The 17,096-nt window shown below is 32.7% G+C and overlaps 1 protein-coding gene across 3 annotated transcripts in view; it reads right to left on the reverse strand.

Moving 5' to 3' along the window:
• Positions 1–1,404: 1,404 nt before the first annotated feature.
• The window catches only part of RB1CC1 (RB1 inducible coiled-coil 1), an 87,093-nt gene continuing 71,401 nt past the window's right edge, over positions 1,405–17,096 (reverse strand). For 2 of the 3 annotated variants that reach the window (XM_063079476.1, XM_063079474.1), the window contains exons 19-24: positions 11,365–11,419; positions 10,241–10,288; positions 8,126–8,184; positions 6,290–6,426; positions 3,440–3,510; positions 1,405–2,655 (exon numbers count right to left, since the gene is read on the reverse strand). In XM_063079476.1, the coding sequence (XP_062935546.1) occupies positions 2,578–2,655; positions 3,440–3,510; positions 6,290–6,426; positions 8,126–8,184; positions 10,241–10,288; positions 11,365–11,419 (448 nt within the window). In that variant the 3' untranslated portion in view covers positions 1,405–2,577. The remainder of the gene's footprint in view (positions 2,656–3,439; positions 3,511–6,289; positions 6,427–8,125; positions 8,185–10,240; positions 10,289–11,364; positions 11,420–17,096) is intronic. The other variant, XM_063079475.1, reaches the window with a different exon arrangement.

Raw genomic sequence — 17,096 nt, forward strand, 5'->3', positions numbered from 1 at the left:
AAACTATATCCAGTTGAACTGTCCATCAAGTATGAGCTATCAGATTTGTAGAGATTCAAAAAATTAATCTGTAATTCTTCCCTAAGAAGTTACTTCATCATAAGCTCCAGCAAGAAAGAGGAAAGAGAGCCATCAAACAGTGGCTTTCTAACAAAAATATTAAAGAAAGTCCTAGAATGTGAAATAGTATGCCAGATGTATGAAGCAGAACTAATGGTTCCAAAATGAAGGTTTCTGAGAAATGTGAGTTGACAGAATATGAAGCAGCATCTGAAGAGTTAAAGCTATGATAATTACAAGATAACAACACAAGAAGAAAAAAACAAAACAAAGTCTTCAATAAAAATGTACAGGCTGAACAAGAAAGGAAATGTAATCATAGTGCAGGACTTGGCACAGGAGAGAATAGTGAGTCATCATAATGCAAACCCTAATGAACCAAACAGAAAGTAATACATACTACATAGGAAAGATAGGAATGCGGAAGTAAGGGTATGAATGAATCAAATTTCATATATGAGAAAGTAAACAGAAAATGTAAATTGATTTATCAAAAAATAGCAGTATAGCCATATTTAGCAAACGAGATAAAAATGGCTAAAAATGTAAAAGTAATTATTTCTAGGGGGCAAAAGTGAGAAATAGGACAGGAATTTTGTGGCATATTATTTAATCTAGAAAATAACCCTATGAGGTAGTTCCTATTATTACTCCGCTTTAAACATGAGAAAACTGAGGTTCAGAGTTTATGCAACTCATCCAGGGTTAGTTAAATCCAAAACTGAAGTCAGGCATTCCAATGCCCAGGATCACAACAGATTGCCTTTAACTATGCAAAGCTAAGAATTCAACTGATGTTTTTAGGTTTCCAAGTTTCATTGTTCTTTTTAACTAAGAAAATTATTTCAGTTTTCTTTTTGATTTACAAACGTACACGTGGACACTGACAGGATGGATTATAAAATAGGATACAAGAAAAACTATAAGGAACAACATCCAACATTAAATAGCAACATTAATGAGATGATGGATTTGATGTCATGTGTCACACCACACTACAATTACACAGCCCAATGACCACATATTAAATTTGAAGGGCATTAATTAAGTCAAAATGGTCTACCTGGCAGATTCATTGAGACCCAACCAAATATGCTTAACAAAACCACTCTGTATATAAAGTAACTTATTGCTCTGGTATTCATTGCATAAAGATATCATGCAAGGATTGAATAGAAACATGTGAAATCATTTGTTCATTTATTCATTAATATGTTGTCAAATTCAGTTTTCTATACACTATGATGTTTATTCCATTTTTGTACTATTAGGTATACATATTTAAAAAAATATTTAACTTATTTTTTATGAAGAAATTAAATATTTTTCAAAAAAGAATCATTTTATTATTGTTCTCTAGCAACAAACCTGACACAAGTCTCATCCAAAACTCAATGAATTCATTTAAATACCTTTGTTCAATGGCAAATTCTCTAAAGATCTAGTTTACAGAATTCTATTCTATATAACACTGTTTTACCCTGTTACATAGTATAAAGAACATTTTTGTAATAATCATGTTTCTCTTTGATATGATACAGAACAATTTTTTCACACTTCCTAACAATCACTCAAATATATTAAAAATGTATCCTTCTTTAAAAGGCACACACATTTACAGGTTCAAATCTTTATTGTTTTAAAATTGTACATGTCTTTTACAATACAATATTTTGTTATTTAAATGACCTCTAAATGGTTAATGTACAATGAATATCTTTTTTCCTGAAACTCGACCATAAATTACGATTTCATCAATATGATTATTCTAAACAGAGTAATAAAGATGTTGGGAAGATCTGAGTACTGCATTTGAAATGGTTAACAACACAGACTCTTCCCTTTAGAACTCAGATGATCAATCTATTGAAAGTGCTTTTGAAGACTGCTGATTCTTTATGGCTGATCTTAAAATCAGTCAATTAAATTATAGTTCTTTGTTTTTTAAAACATCAAAGGGCATTTAGAAAAATAAATGAAACAATTTGCTTTAGTAATCTACTGAGGCAAACTCAAAATTATGATTATCTGCATGCAATAACACTCCTCTTTAAATAGTTTTGAAGAATTTATACATTTTATAAAGAATGTGTTAAAGAGTGCAAGTATTCTGATACTGATTTCACAAAAGGACAAATGCTGGTAATAATAACTAACATTTAACATCTAAGTTCAAGCTAATGTATATTTAACAGGCAATTAATATGGCTAATTATAAGCCACAATGTACAGGGTATGCCCTTTGAGAAAATGAACTAGTTTGGTCCACATTTCTAGAGTTATTTAGGTAAAAAAAAAAAGTCCCAAAACAAAACCATTTTAGTTCAGCCAAGGGTTCTGATGAAATTTATTATTCCTAAAATGTAGCCAGTTAAAAAGTAAATGATGTACACCAATGAAGTACATTGTCACATTGACTTTTGTATAAAAAGATGGCCTGCTGTTTTGGTAGTGATGAATGAGCACTGTTGGACAAATCAGGAAAATGTCATAGAACCTATTAATTACTTCCATAAGTTATACTTTCTTATTCCACGACACGGCTTTCACTCTGTAAAACTTTGTCCCCAAAGGAACTTTAAATCTGTTTTGTGCCTAAGAGGGAAAGAAAAAAGGGAATCACTTAAATGATTAAAGCAAATTATGCTACTACTTACTTACTATCAAACTAATTGCTACAGTATTTTCGGGGAAGTGGGGACCTTTATCAAAGATCTACCTCTCACCAACTGAGAATATATTATATACTGAGCTACTAATATTGATAGAAGACAAAGTTGATACCCACTGGAAAGAATATAGTACAAAGTGAGCCATTTCATTAAGTATCAAAGAAACCTCAATTCTATACAATTTAAGATCGGTTAGTGTTTTGAAGCACTGAGGCCCCAAATTACAATGAGTCAGGAAGAATGCTCAGTAGATTTCACTGATTCTATACCACTGATATTGCTGATATTACAATCAGGCCCATTTTTAAGCCACCAAGTACTTTACACTATCTTTCTTCAGTGGGGGTACAGGATGAAAATAAGAAAACATCAATTCTACCTACAAACAGAATTCACTTTTGTCGCCAGGTATGCAGGATTCTTTTTTTGCACATAAGTTACACTAGTAACTTAATAGTCATAAAGCAGAAACTTTGCAGTTGTTTTCCTGTATAGATCGATGGATTGTTAGTCATCTACCTATACTATCTAAAGACAAATAACACATATACTAATAAATTGCTGGTTCAAACTCACTCTCATTAAATTCAAGCTCTAACTCAAGTGAGCTAAAAGCCCAAGAACAGCACTAGTAATGATTTCTATATAAAGAGTATGAGAATCTTCTTTATAATTCCTAGGTTTATATCATATGTTACAGTTTTTACCTTTTTGGCTTGACAGTATTCCTTTTCCATTACTTTTCCAAGTACCCAGGGTCTTCTAGATACACCTGAAGCTAATGAATCAAACTGTTAATTTCTTTTCTGAAAGTACAGTTATAATTACATATGAAAACATAACTGCCGGAATCAAAACAGACTAAGTTCTCATGACTGAAAGAATGTCTTCAAACTGCCGACATCACTGAAATGCTTAACGATTTATATAACAAAACTGAAGTCATGGTACTTTTCAACCAGTATTATATGGCTTTTATTACTCATTAACTAAATGTACATGGTACATCAAATCACAGAACTAACATAGTTCAGAAAATACTACTAATGTAAGTATAAATCATAAACAAATACATCTAGGAATTTTGGGCTAACTCAACAGTGCCATCTACTGAAACAGCTAACAAAGATGACGTTTTCCATTTCTGAAAGCAGACAAAATACATTTTCTATGTTCAAAGCAAAGAACTGATTTTTGAGGGGCAGTGCATTTAATACAATTCCTCAAAAGCAAGAACTGCACTTTCCTCACATCTGTATGCCATGGTGCCCGGCACAGCAGTGTGAACACAATTGGTGCTCAATAAATAAAAAAATAATAAATTTCTCTGGTTAATAACCAAAGAAAGTCTAGAAGGGTAGTACTTGCGTGAAGGGGAGATGGAAAATGTGGGAAGAGACAGAATGAGAAGGCTAGTCCTCATACCCCCAAAGTATGACAAGCTAAGAAGTAAACTCTCAATCCTTTTAATTTCATCAGAAAAGTTGTCATAATAAGGTTGATTTCAAAAGTATTCAGTCAATAAACTACAGATGCTCCTCAATTTACGACGGGGATATGTCCCTGATAAATCCATCGTAAGTTGAAAATATGTTAAGTTGAAAATGCATTTAATACACCTAACCTACCGAACATTATAGCTTAGCCTTGCCTGCCTAGAACATGCTCAGAACACTTATATTACCCTACAGTTGGGCAAATCATCTAACACAAAGCCAATTTTATAATGAAGTGTTGAATATATCTCATGGAATTTACTGAATACTGTACTGAAAGTGAAAAACAGAATGACTGTATGGGTACTTGGATTATGGCTTCTAACGAACGTGTATTGCTTTTACACCGTAATGATGTCAAAAAACCTTTGCAAGTTGGGGATTGTCTGTATTCCATTTAGGCTAAAGTCTTTTAAGAGTCCCAACAGAAGACATAACTGATTTTTATTCCATAAAAATATTGGCAAAATATACATGAAAGATATTTTGAATACATCATCAAGAATGAAACTTAAGTTTACTATCGTGTGACAAAAAGCCCCAGGACAACATGTTAAGGAAAACACTCTGAAGAGTAAAATAGCATTTCACAGCCACTTCATCATGTCTGAAAACAATCACCTAAAACTAAATGCTCAAATTATGCCAAACTCAACAAGAACACTCTGGAAACTCATATCCCCTCCAGGGTAACAACATAGGGATAGCAGGACCCCAATTGGCATGCTCTGTTATGTATTTCTCAAAGGAAAAAAGGGAAGAAGGATATACAAAGTTAAGTGAGATATTAAATTCTTTCAGCAGGACATGTGAGAGCCTCTGAAATGGTAATGTGCACTAAAAAAAAAAAAAAAAGTTCAGTGTTTCCTACATTTAAACACTGAATTCTTCCCATTCTTAAAAAATAAACACTGAAATACTGAAATATTTAAAGCTAAAGGACTATGATGTTTAGTTACTCTCATAAGGTTTTGGGGAAAAAACAAGTACACACATTTATATATATTTTGGTATTTGTATAATTAGACACTATATCTATAGAGATAATGCAAATAGGGTAAAATGTTAATAACAGGTGAATCTGGGTAAAATTATATGGGTTTTCTTTGTATTATATTAACTTTTGCAACTTTTTCTAAGTTTAAAAATCATTTTTGAAAAAAATTTTTAAATAAATTAAAAAGAACACCATAATAAAAAAACCCAAAATATCGAGTTCACTGTTTTCAAGGCAAGAAAATTATTAAGTTGTAAGCTTATCTTCTAATTTTTCATGGTTATATGATTTTTGCACTATGGACATTCGAAATAGCCCACCACCAAGAGCCATGATGGAGTAGTTATATGACACTGGCCTATTTCAAAGAATAAGTATTTCACTCTGTTCATGTCATTCCAAACAGGAACATCAATGTAAACAAACAGACATATTTTTGTTTTCTTTTTTTAAATAATTCTACTTAAGCTAAGTATACCAGGATATCTATTTTGTTCTTTTTGAGTTTTTAAATGATCAAATAACAGACATTGTTACTTAGTGTATTTTAACAGGACGTATTGCTTTTTTTAAAAAATAAAATAAAATAAAAGTATTGATCAGTATAATGAAAAACGAAGTAGGAACACAGGATGATAAAGGAAAGACACGGGATGATTAAGAAAAGACATTTTATAATAGAAAAGACATTTAATGGTTTAAGAAAACTCTTATTTTTTTTCCAAAAAATGGTAATGCCTTCATAAACAAATGAGCATATATTAGGCTTTATTAGGTTGTACATAAGAATTCTGACCATATAATTCTGTGATTGCTAAGGGTATGAGATGTCTGAACCATTGCATTTTCTGATCAATTGATCCGTCGCATAAGCTATATTCTAATTTTGAATTATTGATGAAATCCATTAAAATAATCTGGATAATGAAGATTTTATAAAAAACAGATTAAGCAAGGTTCCTTCTTAGTGACTTATTCTGATATAATTACACAACAGGAAAAAACATCTTTAATATATTCCATCTACTCCAGGTTTAATATTTTAGTCATGGAATGACACTTACCACCCTCACCTGGTTTGAGATCCAGGGCAGGCAGAGACTCTGAATGCAGAAAATATAAAGTAGGACTAACAGTAAATAATACATAATTGTCGTGGCGTTCATCTAGGATGATCAGTACCAAATCTCCCACCTGAAAACTGCATAAAGTTAAAACTGTAATTTTATTATTCTGGACATTTAAAAATATCTTCTGAAATGCTCAACTGTACATTAAAATATTAATGCAATATTAAACTTCACATTTACATGATATTCTTTTATACTCTACCCAGCTCCTAATGGGAGTACTGGTCATACACAGATGTTCAAAGAATGATGCCAGTGACTGTCAAAGACCAAAAGTCTCCTTAATAAAATTTCTATTATCTAATGTTAACTAAAAAAAGGTAAAAAACAAAAACAAAAACTGCTTGGGTGAGGGGAAGAAAAAAGACCCATTATAGTTCATCTAGTCACAGGAAGATTTTTCTCCTAATCTTTCATTCCACACCAAGAACATAAATTCAGAGAGATCAATCTCATGTGTCATAACAAGAACTAGATCCTGTTGCTCCAGTTCTCAAGTATAATGCTGTTCAATTTGAAATGAAAAACAATTAAGTCCATGTACTTAATTAGGTCTAAACAAGTCAATGGATACCACTGGCTTGGAGTATAGGCTTGAAAGAAGGAAACAACAGAAAAAGGAAATGGGTACAACTGCCTACACATGTAAGTGGAGTCTGTTTCTTTACAGCCTTTTCAGAACTACTGTTCAAAACATTTATAGGCCTTGAAAATTAATTTCAGATTTCTTAAGTTTCTAAATCATTTAATTTCGCAGGTCCTACACTTGATAAATCATCAAAGTCTTCAAAAAGATAACAACCTTTTATTCATTAATGGACTATCCTGAAAATACTTCCTGCCTACCCAACAACATGGCAGGCACTGTTTTGGCTAAATACCAGAAGCTGCCACTTAAAGGAGGGAGCTGAAGCCTCCTTGCAGCAGTGTTTTAAAGCTCATCTCTCTCTAATCTTTGAAAGACCATAATTGAACTACGTCTTGATCTGACATACAGCTGATGAAGACAGATACCACCCAGACCTTTCCAATCATTGAGAGAAGATAAAATATTTCTAAAGAGATGTGAAAGATATCTGACAACCAAAAATTTGGTCAATAGGCCTATCATAATAAAATAAAGGGTCTTTTTAAATATTTAGTTCTGTAGTTTTTGCATCCATCCTATCAGGTATAAAAGACTGACCATATGAGTTGCTAACAATGCTTTTCTTTATTATTTCAGAGCTCCTTTCAAATACCCCAAGCTAAAGAACAATTATTACTATAGGGTAATTTGGTCCAGGAAAACTGACTATTAAATTATTCAACTGATAAATTTCATAGTGTATTATGAATTTGTAGTATATCAATAAAGTGAAATCTAAAAAATAAAAATGAGGAAACCTTGTAACTTAAAAACAAGTCAAGATTCTCCTATCTAAAGTGAAAAAGACTAAGGAGATAAGTAGGATTTAAAAGAGGTGTCACCAGCTGAAAGGTTAGAGTCAAAAAGGCCTCAAGGATATTTGTGTAAATGATAAAGTTATAATAAGAATGTTCTGTAATGCAATCTTAATGTTTCCAAAGTAACAATTTGAAAAACTTTCCTTTCCAACAAAAACTTTTACTATCACTAGGTATAAAACACTCTGCTCAAAGAACCTGTACCTAAAGCATTATTGCCATGGAAATAAAATACATTTTCATTCATTAACAATTTAATTCAGTAAAATATTTTTCCACGGGGGGGGGAAAAAAAAACCCACAAAATAAAAATAAGATACTTACTCTCTAATTGCTATCTTTTCAGAATGCCTTGAAGATACTGAAGACATGCTCTGAGACATCTTAAAAAAAAAAACGAACAGTTCATGAATCTTATACAATTAAAGCACCACATGTATTACTGGGAAATTACTGCAAAAATTTCTTTCAGTATGCTACACACATTCATAAATTTCAATATGCTACACACAAAGTATGTGTCCCAGCTTTAAAGACTCCAAACTAATGTAATACTTACGTTTATAAATAAAATCTTTTACTTCAACAATTAGCTTCATTAGAAAAACTTACCTACATTTTAACGTATGTTACTTATTTTATCAAATTTGGTTGAATCACATTTTATTTGTATTACATTTAATCTTAAAAATAAAATATCAACGAGAAAGAGACTGAAATTTTTCTAAAAGAGTTTGAAAATTATACCACATCAGTTTTAAAATCTTTCCTGTTGGACAAATGACAACAAAACAAACCAAAAAAGACCCTTACAAAATCTTACTCAAAAGTCCAATACCTAAGTAAGAAAAACAAACAAACAATGTTACTCTGATTGAAATGGGTGGGAGGCATAAAGCTCTTAAAGTTGGGAACATCCCTCCTCTCTCATCTTCAAGGCAGCTCCCGAAATGCCTAGGTTTAAAAAACTATTCTGAGAAATCACTAAACAATGAAAGATGTGACAGCCATCCATTTCCTCTTTTGATGATGAGCACAACGGAATGGTATTTGCTAACTGATTTGCTGTTGCTATAACTCAGTTGGGAATGCTTCGCTCTTCAAATCACTTCAATCCATTCATCACACCATCTCATGATACCTGAGGCACAGGTTCCAAGGTCTTGAGCCCTGAAAGGGTGGCAAGAATAGCCATCCTTCCCAAGCAAAGTGGGCTCAGTGCACAGTTGCACAAGCCAATGATTCATATGGGTTTCTTTTTGTTTATTAAGTCTAATTTTGATGCTCTGAATTTCCTCCATTTCCCTCAGAACACTACCTGGTACAATGCAGGGTCTCATTAAGTGTTTAAAAAAGAGAGAGAAATACATTTTAAAAAGAGAGAAATAAAACAACAAATAATGACTAGAAAGACTTAAAAGTGTATAGCAATTTATTAAAATTATCCAGATAAATGATCTATATCCTGCCAGTGAAGATTGACCACCCATTTTTAAGACCAAATAAAAGCTTAAGTTTTTCATATATCTATTACAAATGAGGGTTAGATTTGAAGAAAAATTATGTGAATATAGTTATAAATCTATGTAAACGTGTAATAATTTACATTTGAACACCGATATGAATGTGAGTTTGGTGCTCTTTGAATCTGAAAGGTAAAATTCATTCATTCATAAACATGTGTCGAACATCTATAAGGTATACAAGTTACTATTCTAAGTAAATTGTAGTTACCAGAATTTGAAAAAATGAAGCAATTGCTTTATTAAAACATGTATGTTTGGCTATAAAATCGGCTGTTTGAGTAATTGGTTAAATTTACAGGTTAGAATAAAACCAAGTTAATTCAGAAAACCACATAGGGTCTCTTGCTTCTCAGATACCTTCACTTAAAGATTCATGAAAGGATAAAATGTATTAAAATTATGCACACTTGTGAGAGTAAACATGTTAATCTTCAAAAGGCTTATTATGTAACTCTAATTTTTAATTTATTGACTGAGTTGCTAACAATGCTTTTAAGAGGCCTGAAATACTACTGCCAATCATAACTTAGATTACAAACACATACAATCATGGAATCCTAAGAAATAATATTTTTATTAATAATCAGAAAATATTGTATTGATTTTGTTGACTGCTTTTAAAAGCATCTTTAGTAGTGAAGTTTACGTGGTCAGATCTACAGTGTTAAGTATAACCGAGACATTTATTTTCATGCTATGAAAAGTCTGAATCTACAGTCACAGGTGTTAACAATGACCTAACTTCATCATTCTGTGAGAATCAACAGCAATAAATTACCAACACGGCTCAACAAAAACTACTAAAAATAAATTAACCAACGCATACATCCTTCTGATGGTATATCTTCATAATGAAATATAACGTTAACAATTAAAAAATGTTAAAATCAATTTGTTAAGAAAAAAAACTTACCAGTCTTTGATTTAACCGTTTATTTTCTTCTTCTTTCAATTGCAATGTCTGGAGGTAGAGAAGAGACCTGTGGTTTATCTTTGTACCTACTCAAATAAATCTAAACAATGACTGTCAAAAAAGTTCTTACCTTCAAACTAATGTTTGGTTCTGGTATGAAAGGTTAATGGAGATATTATTTTCTATAAATCCTTTCCAACTGTTTTAATTATTTATTGGCTTAAATGAGAACCACAACAATTTTAGATATATCTACCTAAGGTTGTCTAACTTTAATATGCATTACAAACACCTGTGGAATTTGTAAATACGCAGTAAATATCTGAGACCTATCCCAAGGTCTTGCCAAAGAAGAGGAATCTACATTTATAACATACATCTCAGGTGATTCTGAGGTAATCACATAACCCTTTAATAACAAAAGAACACATGCTATATATGAACTAAGTTGTACAATTCTGAATTTGGATTTTTGCCATAAAATTAAGTTTGTAAAAAGCAAAACACATAATTAGAAATCTTAAAGGTCTAAGGAATGAAAACTGGTTTACGAGTATGCCAAATGTGTACAAAACTCAATTGTATCTCATAATACAACAGGAGGGGACCCCTTATTGCCATTTTCTCCTGTTCATTTCAATTAATTGTTACTAAAAACAACTCTTTTCTTTTCTATTACTTATTCTTATATATTTTCCCATTTCTAAAAAAAAAAAAAAAATACTTTGCTTTCAAAATAAATATGTAAAATTCATATTGTATTATTTGGCTGAATTCTGAACTATTAAATAAAACCATTATTTCACATATTTATTTTATAAAAACTACCAACCTTTTTCTCTGATACATACTTTATTCACTGGGTCATTATGACAAATAAGAGGCCTGAAATACTACTCTCAACTACTTAGCAACTAGGATCATAAAATGACAGGACTTCTAAAAATGCGAAGCACAAAAATAAGTTCACATTTAAGCAAATATAAGTTAATCACAAAAGAAGATTTAATTTATAAACACAAATAGACATAGTCTATTGTATGTTTTCATTAATAAAGTTTATTTTACTGCATCCTCAAAGTGAACATACTTAACATGGTATTTCAAGAGGAGAATTTACTTACTCGTTCTAACAGCATTATCCTCTGTTTTTCTTCAGACAGCATATGGATATTTTCTCTAAAAGTGAAAGAATTTATTATAGTTGCAGTCTTTTGCAATTCTGAACTTTACATTCTTTGATAAGATTTTGGAAATTTAAACAGTAAAACCAATCATTTTAATAATTTAAGTCTGTATTAAATATTCTATTTAAATTAGAACACATTTCAGTGCTGTACATTCTGAGTATCAGACCAAAATCAATAAACCTTTTGAAATTATAAGCAAGACTTTGTGTAAGCATTTATCTAGGAATAATGTCTTTATATCTCATATTTTTTCCCAGAGATTAAGAGCCAATCTTCTTCCTATGTGTGAGTGATATCCCATTACGGACAGAGTTGTAGTTCTTGAATGGCTCCATAAAGACTTCAACAGATATGACTAAGTGGCTACAATGTACTAATCACTGTGCCATGTGTAAATCTGCCCATCACACTAAAACCTCCAAAAAATTAGAAAGAAGTGCTCTAAAATTAGAAAAAAGGAAAAGAAATACTGTTTAGATTTTTAAATTCTTTTTATTTTATTTTGTTGATATACAATGTGGTTGAATATTGTGGCCCATTACTGAAACCTCCCTCACTCCTCCCTCTCCCCGCTCCCACCCAACAATGTCCTTTCTGTATGCTTGTTGTGTCAACTTCAAGGAATTCTAATTATTATGTCTTCTTCACCCCCCCCCCGGTTTTGTGTGTGTGTGTGTGTGTGTGTGTGTATTTATTTATTTTTATCTCCCACCAATAAGTGAGAACATGTTGTATTTCTCTTTCTGTGCCTGACTTGTTTCACTTAATATAATTCTCTCAAGGTCCATCCATGTTGTTGCAAATGGTAGTATTTCATTCTTTTTGATACCTGAGTAGTATTCCAGTGTGTAGATATGCCACATTGCCTGTATCCACTCATCTGATGATGGACATTTGGGCTGGTTCCAACTCTTGGCTACTGTAAAGAGTGCTGCGATGAACATTGGGGAACAGGTATACCTTCGACTTGATGATTTCCATTCCTCTGGGTATATTCCCAGCAGTGGGATAGCTGGGTCATATGGTAGATCTATTTGCAATTGTTTGAGGAATCTCCATACCATTTTCCATAGAGGCTGCACCATTTTGCAGTCCCACCAACAATGTATGAGAGTTCCTTTTTCTCCACAACCTCGCCAGCATTTATTGTTCAGAGTCTTTTGGATTTTAGTCATCCTAACTGGGGTGAGATGGTATCTCAGTGTAATTTTGATTTGCATTTCCCAGATGCTGAGTGATGTTGAGCATTTTTTCATATGTCTGTTGGCCATTCGTATATCTTCCTTAGAGAAATGCCTACTTAGCTCTTTTGCCCATTTTTAAATTGGGATGCTTGTTTTTTTCTTGTAAAGTTGTTTGAGTTCCTTGTATATTCTGGATATTAATCCTTTGTCAGATGTATATTTTGCAAATATTTTCTCCCACTCTGTTGGTTGTCTTTTAACTCTGTTAATTGTTTCTTTTGCTGTGTAGAAGCTCTTTAGTTTGATATAATCCCATTTGTTTATTTTTCCTTTGGTTGCCCGTGCTTTTGGGGTCGTATTCATGAAGTCTCTGTCCAGTCCTACTTCCTGAAGTGTTTCTCCTATGTTTTCTTTAAGAAGTTTTATTGTTTCAGGGTGTATATTTAATTCTTTAATCCACTTTGAGTTGACTTTAGTGTATGGTGAAAGGTATGGGTCTGGTTTCATTCTCCTGCATACTGATATCCAGTTCTCCCAGCACCATTTGCTGAAGAGGCAGTCTCTTCCCCAGTGTATAGGCTTGGTGCCTTTGTCAAAGATCAGATGGCTGTAGGTGTGTGGCTTGATTTCTGGATTCTCTATTCTATTCCATTGATCAGTGTGTCTGTTTTTATGCCAGTACCATACTGTTTTGGTTATTATAGCTTTGTAGTATAGTTTAAAGTCAGGTAGTGTTATGCCTCCAGCTTTTTTTTTTTTGCTCGGTGTTGCTTTGGCTATGCATGGTCTTTTGTTATTCCATATAAATGTCTGGATAGTTCTTTCCATTTCAGAGAAAAATGTCATTGGAATTTTGATGGGGATTGCACTGAATTTGTATATCACTTTGGGTAGTATGGACATTTTCACTATGTTGATTCTTCCAATCCAAGAGCATGGGATATCTTTCCATCTTCTTGTATCCTCTCTAATTTCTCTCAGCAGTGGTTTGTAGTTCTCATTATAGAGATTTTTCACATCCTTGGTTTACTCAATTCCTAAGTATTTTATTTTTTTGGTGGCTATTCTAAATGGGCAGGCTTCTTGATTTCTCGTTCTGCATGTTCACTATTGGAGAATAGAAATGCCACTGATTTTTGTGTGTTGATTTTGTATCCTGCTACTGTGCTGAAATCATTCATCAACTCCAAGAGTTGTTTTGTAGAGGCTTTAGGCTGTTCACCATATAGGATCATGTCATCTGCAAACAGGGACAGTCTGACTTCATCTTTTCCAATCTGGATGCCCTTTATTTCCTTCTCTTCTCTGATTGCTCTGGCTAGTACTTCCAATACTATGTTGAAAAGGAGTGGTGAGAGTGGGCATCCTTGTCTAGTTCCTATTCTTAAAGGAAAAGCTTTCAGCTTTTTCCCATTCAGGATGATATTGGCAGTGGGTTTATCATATATGGCTTTAATTATGTTGAGATACTTTCCATCTATACCTAACTTATAGAGGGTCTTTGTCAGGAATGAGTGCTGAATTTTATCAAATGCTTTTTCAGCATCTATAGAGATGATTATATGGTCCTTGTGTTTGAGTTTATTAATATGGTGTATCACATTTATTGATTTGCGTATGTTGAACCAACCTTGCATCCCTGGGATGAATCCCACTTGATCATGGTGAATAATTTTACATATGTGTTGCTGTATTCTGTTTGCTAGTATTTTAGTGAGGATTTTTGCTTCTATATTCATCAAGGATATCGGCCTGTTGTTTTCTTTTTTGGTTATATCTTTACTTGGTTTTGGTATCAGGATGATGTTTGCTTCATAGAATGAGTTTGGGAGATTTGCGTCTGTTTCAATCTTTTGGAATAGTTTGTAAAGAATCGGTGTCAATTCCTCTTTGAATGTTTGGTAAAATTCTGCTGTGAATCCATCTGGTCCTGGGCTTTTCTTTGTTGGGAGCCTTCTGATAACAACTTCAATCTCCTTTATTTTTATTGGTCTGTTCAGATTTTCTATGTCTTCATGGCTCAGTTTTGGGAGCTTGTGTGTGTCCAGAAATTTATCCATTTCCTCCAGATTTTCAAATTTGTTGGCGTATAGTTGTGTATAGTAGTCTTGAATGATTCCTTGTATTTCAGATGAATCAGTTGTAATATCGCCTTTTTCATTTCTAATTTTTGTTATTTGAGTCTTCTCTCTTCTTTTTTTTTGTTAGCCATGCTAATGGTTTGTCAATTTTATTTATCTTTTCTAAAAACCAACTTTTTGATTCATTGACCTTTTGTATTGTTTTTTGGGTTTCAATTTCATTAAGTTCTGCTCTGATCTTAATGATTTCTTTCCGTCTGCTAACTTTAGGTTTGGATTGTTGTTTTTCTAGTTCTTTAAGGTGAAGTGTTAGGTTGTTCACTTGCCGTCTTTCCATTCTTCTGAGGTGAGCATTTAATGCAATAAATTTCCCCCTTAGTACTGCTTTTGCAGTATCCCACAGGTTTTGGTATGATGTATCATTATTTTCATTAGTTTCAATAAGTTTTTTGATTTCCTGCTTGATTTCTTCTTGGACCCATATGTCCTTAAGTAGAATGCTGTTTAATTTCCATGTGTTTGTATAGTTTCCAGAATTTCGTTTGTTATTGATTTCTAATTTTAATCCATTGTGGTCTGAGAAAATACATGGGATAAGTCCAATTTTTTTGAATTTGTTGAAACTTGATTTGTGACCTAATATGTGATATATCCTGGAGAATGATCCATGTGCTGCTGAGAAGAATGAATATTCTGAGGTTGTTGGATGGAATGTTCTTCTATAGGTATTTTAAGCAACTTGACAAAAGGCAAGGAATTGTCTATTGTCATTTAGAAGAATTAACATTTAGAAGAATGTTCATTCTTGTAGGAAGAGGTTTTGCCTAATGTAAGGTCATAAAGATATACTCCTACAAAGAATTTTATAATTTTAGCTTTCACATTTAAATATATGATCTGTTTTAAGTTAATTTGTGTATACGGTAAAAAAAGGGTCTCTTCATTTTTCTTTAAAAAAAATTTTTTTTTTCTAAAAGATGTCCGGTAAGGGGATCTTAATCCTTGTCTTAGTGTTGTCAACAATATGCTCTCTCAAGTGAGCTAACCAGCCATCCTTATACAGGGATCTGAACCTGTAGCCTTGCTGTTATCAGCATCACACTCTCCCAAGTGAGCCACAGGCCGGCTCCCTCACTTCATTTTTCTGTATGTCAGAATCCAGCTATCACAGCACCATTTGTTGAAAAGGCTACTATTTTCGCCATCAAATTGTCTTGGCACTCTTGCTCACAATACAGGGGTTCAATCAGCTACAAAAACAAGGGCTTATTTCTAGATTCTCAATTCTATTCCATTGATATATAATGTCAGGCTAGCACCACACTATCTTATTACTCTAGCTTACAAATTTTTAAAGTCAGATAGTGTCAGCCTTCTAACTTCTCTGGAAGTTATAAGTTTTGGCTATTTTGGGTCCCTTGCAATTCCATATGAATTTTAGAATCAAGTTATCCTTTTCTGCAAAAAATAAGCAGTTGAGATTTTGATAGAGAGTGCGATTGCATTGAATCTTCAGATAAATTTGGTGAATACTGCCATCCTAAACAAGGTTAAGTCTTCTCATCAATGAACATGAGATCATACTCTATTAGTTCTAAAATTTATTTTTATTTTTTATTTTGGTGGCTGGCGAGTATGGGGATCCGAACCCATGTTTTTTATTTATTTTTTTTGGTGATTGGCCATTATGGGGAGCCAAGCCCGTGACCTTGGTGTTATAAGACTGCGCCCTAACCAACTGAGTGGACTGGCCAGTCCTAGTTCTAATATATTTTCATGTCTTTGTGGTATGAAAAAGATACTATCCAGAAATGATGGCAGTTCAGATTTTCCTTTCCAATTTTTACTGTTTGTTGTCTTGCTGAATAGCAATGGTGACAGCTGGCATTCTTTTGCTCTTAAATTTATGGAAAATGCTTCTAAATGTTTCAACATTAAATATGATGTTTGCTTTAAGTCTCTTGCAAATACTTATCAAGTAAAGAGAAGTTCCCGTCTATTCCTAGTCTGATAAGCTTTTTTTAAAAAATGGTTTTCTTAATGAATGGGCACTGAAATTTATCAACTGATGTTTTTGCTTCTACTGAAATGATTATAGACTGCCCTTGACTTTTGATGCTTCAATTTCTCATTTTTCAACTTTACAATGGGTTTATTACATCTCAACATAGTTGAGGAGCATCTGGACTTAACAATGATCCGACTTACAATTTTTTGACTTTACGATGGTTTTATCTGGGTACTAAATGCATTTTTGACTTAAGATATTTTCGACTTACAATGGGTTTAACTGGATGTAAACCTATCATAAGTTGAAAGGCATCCATATACAATCCTTCTCAAGTAATCAGAGAATATGGCTGCATTGAGAGATAGGAGAATACTTCAAAAGTTCTTAGAA

Source organism: Cynocephalus volans, chromosome 15 (assembly GCF_027409185.1).
Source record: "Cynocephalus volans isolate mCynVol1 chromosome 15, mCynVol1.pri, whole genome shotgun sequence".
Classification (NCBI taxonomy): Eukaryota; Metazoa; Chordata; class Mammalia; order Dermoptera; family Cynocephalidae; genus Cynocephalus; species Cynocephalus volans.